The sequence below is a fragment of the Megalopta genalis genome, unplaced genomic scaffold (genome assembly GCF_051020955.1).
Source record: "Megalopta genalis isolate 19385.01 unplaced genomic scaffold, iyMegGena1_principal scaffold0026, whole genome shotgun sequence".
Classification (NCBI taxonomy): domain Eukaryota; kingdom Metazoa; phylum Arthropoda; class Insecta; order Hymenoptera; family Halictidae; genus Megalopta; species Megalopta genalis.
Window position 1 is genome coordinate 2,146,802 of NW_027476096.1, and position 6,011 is coordinate 2,152,812.

The window sequence follows — 6,011 nt, forward strand, 5'->3', positions numbered from 1 at the left end:
TTATCATTGCATTAATAATATTAAAAGTATTAATAAATGTATCTCATGTAGAATTACATTAAAGAATAAATTTTATAGTGTAGTTTTCGAAAAGACATGAAAATTTAAAACTTATGCAGATCTTATTAAAGTAAATCTTGAAACCGACAGTCTCGATTCTTTCGAGATTCCTGATTCTTTCGGGAATCCTGAAAGTTTTGGGTACCTATCCTGAACTCGAAAACATTTCTCGTCTCGACCCGATCCAAAATTTTCGGATTCTCGCACACCCCTAGTTAATACATTTTTATTCAGAATTTCGAGGAGCATCGAGTCGTGTATAAAAAATTTATGATTCCATAAAAAAAAAAAAATAAAAGTGAGCTTTATGCATCCTTCAAATGTACACTTACAAATAAAATGGCAGCATTGGATTAGATCCTCCTCAAAACAGAAAAAGTTTCACATGAAACATTCTTTCAAATAACGAATAGTTCTGTAGATAATCGCAGTGATTAAAATAAGACACCCTATATAAGCTCTAAGGCCACAGTTTGCTCAGTTTACGCGAATCGAATGACCGAAATACGAATTGCCTTTGCTTTGATTGGCTGATGATTCACTGCTGTCACAGGATTTACTAACGATTGAAATTTACTCATTTTACTAATGATTGAAATAAAAGAGCTTGTTTAGGGAGGAAGAAAAATGTGCAGCAATGGGACCTAGTATATCCGAATATGTTGGAATATGTCCTAGTATATCCTATATCCAAATGTGTACATATGGTAATAGGACCTACTCCTGCACGCTTTTCTTACTTCCTAAACTGGTGCGCATTTCCCCACCATCTTACTGCGCATCCAATCCGCAGTGGATCTTGTCTCGGCAGTGAATCGTCAGCCAATTAGAGCAAAGAAAATTTATACATCGACTCTCGCTAACGAATTAAGCTGCGGCCTGGAGATGTGTAGAAGTAGGACCCGTTGTTGTATGTATATGTGGTGTGTATGTGACATATGAACACACCTTACTCCCTGTTCCTACAATGGCGTCGCCGGTTCTTCCGGCAAGCTAACGTACCACTCTCATCTCTTCCAATCTCTTCGTCTCTTGTGTCTTTCATACCTGTTCATACCACAGAACTATAGCATGACGGACGACGTGGTAATTCTAGACGATCCTGTCCAGAAGGAAGAAGAAGTTGCTCATTTTCAAGCGCCTGCAATTCAGCATAACCCTAACGGATGGGGCCCTTGTGAATTACCTGATCAATTCAAGGATATACCTTATCAACCATTTTCGAAAGGCGACAGATTGGGCAAGGTTTGTCATATACATTTTTCATTTAATTTGATAATTACTTGAAAAATACTTTTACATTTGTGTTCCATCATTTTTTATCATAGATATCGGACTGGACAACTCCAGCTTTTCAGGATAAGAAGTTTCCTAGTAAGCATCACTTTTTATTTCTACTTAACCTATAGTTTCACTACCGTCCCTATAGTATAACAGCTTTTTTACCATATTATAGAATGTTTCTAAACTTATTATCAATTGCCGGTTTAGTTGAACTTATTACTTGTAATCCAAATTGTTACAAGCACTAATAATTATTAGAACTTCTTAATTATTAATAAGCAATAAATGACATCTGCCAGAGTTATTACAATAATATCATTATTCAACATAGTCTTGTTGCCTTTCAACATACTTGGTCTGTTGTTACTTACAAAAAAAATGTTTTCTACTGAAAGAGAGGCTAAAAGTACATCAATTTCTTTAGTTCTTAGTTTGCAGTGAATTGTCAAAATTTCACTATTACTTAAAAAAAACTTTGTATAGAATGCTCGTTAAAATGATATACTTATTGAAAAGTTTATAACTTATTATAGCTATAAAGTCTTATAATTTTAAGCAAATACAATGGAATACTATTGAGGAAGAATAATAATTTTAGTAAATTATTATAATTGATTCTCCTATAATACAATAGATTTGTTTCATGTTGTATTGAAACTATCTTAAAAGAAACCTAGAAACACTATGAATTAAGGGAATGTGTTTTGTGTTATATTGTAAACATGTTCACCTAATGTACTATCATATATTAAGAGAAATTTCAAAGTGTTCAACTATGATCTACATCTAATTTAAGAAACTGTCTAATTGATTAGCTTTTAGTAAGAATAAGCTATGCATTACTTTATGTATAAGATGAATGTCCCTGCTTATGTCAACAATAACCGGGATGTGATGGAATCATTTTTATTTTCAATGTGAGCTGTACCAGAAAAAAATCATGTTATGAAGGACTGTTGCAATTTTCACACTGTTATATCAAAACTAAGCTCCCAAAGCAAACCTAAGTGGACCATTAATTTGCTATAGACTAAGAAATAAAAAAGATAATGCAGTTCATCTTTTACAAGGAAACATTTGATTGAATTGATTATTGAATAATCTTCATAAATTAATATTAGATTTTTAAAACATAATTTTATTTATTAGTCACCACTTGTTTTTTTTAACTCTTTTGCAATAAAGAGTTTAAGTTTATACGTTCTGTTATCATACAAATCTCTATTTTTTGGAACACAACTTTTAGAGAATTTTGTTCAAGCAAAAATTAATGTGATATATAAAATATTTATACTTCATTATTTGTATACATACAATCAGACATAAAATCTTCCATACGTCTTTTCAAATAATAACTTTTTTCAAGTTGGTTCAAACTACTTAACTTAATATTAATGCAGTAATGCCGAATGCCTGCAGCGTATTTCTGCATCAGTCAATTTTGATAAAGTGTTCAGAACGCATATAAGATTCAGAGATCTATAAAATGCATTATTTCATTATGCACTACATTAACGCATTACAGGCTCAAATAAAAAGTTAAAAAACATAGTTCTTGAACTTCTTTTGTCAAGGTTATATTGTCATTCTAACCATTTGTAATTTTTATAAAAATGTTCTTAGACATTATCCAGTAAACTAGCTCTTCTAACATTTGACAAAAATTCTAGTCGTTTGAACCAATCTGGAGAAAGTTACTCTGTTTTAAGAGGTGTACAGACACTTTTTTTATTAACTGTATGTCAGTGTTAAAAGATATATACAATTTTTAAACTTTATTAGTTCTAAAATAACTTTTATTCCTATGAGATGCTTTGTGTATTATTGTGAACATGCAATGGATTACTTTATTTAACACTAACCATACCATCGTTGATCAAATGACTGGTTCAATAGATTTTATTCTATGAATATTGTAATTATAAAGATATTTCTACTAGAAACATATGTATATTGATATAAAAATTGCAAAAATCTAAGTAAATTCAATCTCGTAATTTTTATAAGGCAGTACATATTAGTCACCTTCAGTGCTCGATATGGTTAGTATCAAAATCAACAATTCACAGTTTTAAGACAAAGTTAAAAATATTTATTGGATATACCAAATATAATTAAATGTCATTCAATTCATGTTTGTATGAATGACACAGTTAAGTATAAAATACACATTTGGATTAAGAAAAACATTTTTATTTTCGTAGACAAATATACATCACAATTTGGCTCAGGCAGTCAATATGCATACTACCATGATGAAGATGAGACGACATTCCATTTGGTTGATACAACTCGCGTACAAAAACCACCATATCAGCGTGGTGGACGGTTCCGACACAATCAAAGGAATTTGCGTGGTCGTGGCGGACAACGAGGTGCCTTGAGTCAGATGCAACAACTTAGTAAACTGAAACTCCGTGAACGAGAACGTAAAGGCCAAACGAAACGATGGGGTAGACAGCAAGGATTACGTAATCATAAGAATCAACCCCCAATTAAAATTCGTGATGCATCTGTCACAGTAAGACCAGACTGGGTAACTATTGAAGAAATGGACTTCCCTCGCTTAGCAAAATTATCTTTACCTGGTGTAAAGGATGGTGAAGATATTTCATGTTGTGGCTCCCTCGAGTATTATGACAAAACTTATGATAGAGTAAATGTTAAAAGCGAAAAGCCATTGCAAAGAATTGATAGAATTTTCCATAAAGTTACAACTACTGATGATCCAGTTATTCGGAAACTCTCAAAAACAGAGGGAAACGTTTATGCTACAGATGCAATTTTAGCAACAATCATGTGCTGTACTCGAAGCAACTACTCTTGGGATATTGTGATTGAAAAGATTGGAGATAAACTATTTTTTGACAAGCGCGACAGTACTGAATTTGATTTACTGACTGTAAACGAAACCAGTGTTGAGCCTCCCCAAGATGATGGAAATTCTTTAAATTCTCCTAGGAATCTAGCATTAGAGGCCACATTTATCAATCATAATTTCTCACAGCAAGTATTAAAGTCCAGTGAACCTCGATATAAATTCGATGAAGGAAATCCATTTATTTCGGAAGAGGAGGAGGGGGATGTTGCAAGTGTTGCATACCGATACAGGAAATGGGATTTAAATAATGGAATTGTTCTCATTTCAAGATGCGAACATGATGCGGTTATGCAAGGACCTAATAATGAAACTCAGTTCTTAACTATTAAAGCATTGAATGAATGGGATTCAAAGTTAGCCAATGGCGTAGAATGGAGACAAAAGCTGGACACTCAGCGTGGTGCAGTTCTGGCAAATGAGTTGCGTAATAATGCATGTAAGTTAGCAAAGTGGACTGTCCAAGCATTATTAGCTGGTTCCGATCAACTGAAGTTTGGATACGTGTCAAGAGCAATGGTTAGAGATTCCAGTAAACATGTTATCCTTGGTACACAGCAGTATAAGCCAAATGAATTTGCAACACAAATCAATCTTAATATGGACAATGCTTGGGGTATTTTGAGATGTATTATTGACATTTGTATGAAGCAAAAGGATGGAAAATATCTTATTATGAAAGATCCTAATAAACCTATGATAAGATTATATGATATACCAGATAATACATTTGATAGTGAAGGAGAAGAAGACGAAGATGACGATGAACCTGTTAACGATGCTTTTCAAAGTTAACAGACAAGTCAAGTTTTTGTCAAAGCTCCTACCAGTTATTGTCTTGAAACTTATTAATTTGTACCATGAGCACATTCTGTAAGAAGCAAAAATGTGGACAAATAAACAACTTATAATAGAACGTGTTACAATTTTGTTTCTAAAACTGTTAAAATATTTTACAAAATTATGTTTTATAAAGGTTTATATTAAAAAAACATTTCATTTTGAGTTAATATTTCTCTTTCAATTACCGCAGTTTAGCATATACATATGTACTTTACAGCGAAAATCGGGCTTTTAAAATGATTAATCTACAAGATCGTGTTTTGTTTTATAAACTTTTTTATAATAATAAACTACGGATCTAGTCGGAACTTTAGACGAAGATATTGTAATTACTGAAATTGAGAGAGAGTGAACAATGAAATGTACACTGATATTTACTGGTAGGAAACAATATCTTTATTTGGCGCAAGGTAAGGAAATTCTTTATTCAATATATCTTTAGCAAAACGAGAAATTTTGAAATTCCGAATAGAAAACTAGGGTTTCCTCATAAATATCTCTGGACTTTACGGTTAGGCTTCGTCTTGAGGTCAAGCACCAAGACATTCGGTACGTAACTATCTTTATTTGCAAGACGATTCTGAGAACATTGTGTATATTTAATTACATAGGTATGTAGTTACGTATTGATAATCCAATACGTCCCCTCAAAAATAAAGCAACTGCTCTTGGGTAAAATTAATAAACTCAACATATGTTATACACATAATACCAATCTACATACAGGGTGTCCCAAAAATGTCTCGCAATACGGAAATGTGGGATAGCTAAGGTCATTCTAAGTAACTTTTTCCTTTGCGAAAATGCAATCTGCGGTTTTGTTTACGAGTTATTAACGAAAAACACTGGCCAATGAGAGGTGACGGCGCGAAGTTCGAGAGCCCGCAACACGAGGCTTTAACACTTAGCCGACCGATCGGGTAGATCTACCATTTTGACCTGAGGA

The 6,011-nt window shown here is 32.9% G+C and overlaps 1 protein-coding gene across 1 annotated transcript; it reads left to right on the forward strand.

Moving 5' to 3' along the window:
• The first annotated feature begins 1,013 nt into the window (after positions 1–1,013).
• eIF3d1 (eukaryotic translation initiation factor 3 subunit d1) lies at positions 1,014–5,138 on the forward strand. The gene is made up of 3 exons (XM_033477477.2): positions 1,014–1,305; positions 1,389–1,434; positions 3,549–5,138. The coding sequence occupies exons 1-3, from the start codon at positions 1,132–1,134 to the stop codon at positions 5,015–5,017; spliced, it is 1,689 nt and encodes a 562-aa protein (XP_033333368.1). The 5' UTR covers positions 1,014–1,131; the 3' UTR covers positions 5,018–5,138.
• Positions 5,139–6,011: the final 873 nt, after the last annotated feature.

What these genes read in the sequence shown, in the direction of transcription:
- eIF3d1 (XM_033477477.2), top strand. Translation starts at nt 1,132, where the DNA reads ATGACGGACGACGTGGTAATTCTAGACGATCCTGTCCAGAAGGAAGAA. An exon ending in AAGGCGACAGATTGGGCAAG is followed by an intron (nt 1,306 to 1,388) that starts GTTTGTCATATA and finishes TTTTTATCATAG; the next exon opens with ATATCGGACTGGACAACTCC. An exon ending in TCAGGATAAGAAGTTTCCTA is followed by an intron (nt 1,435 to 3,548) that starts GTAAGCATCACT and finishes TTATTTTCGTAG; the next exon opens with ACAAATATACATCACAATTT.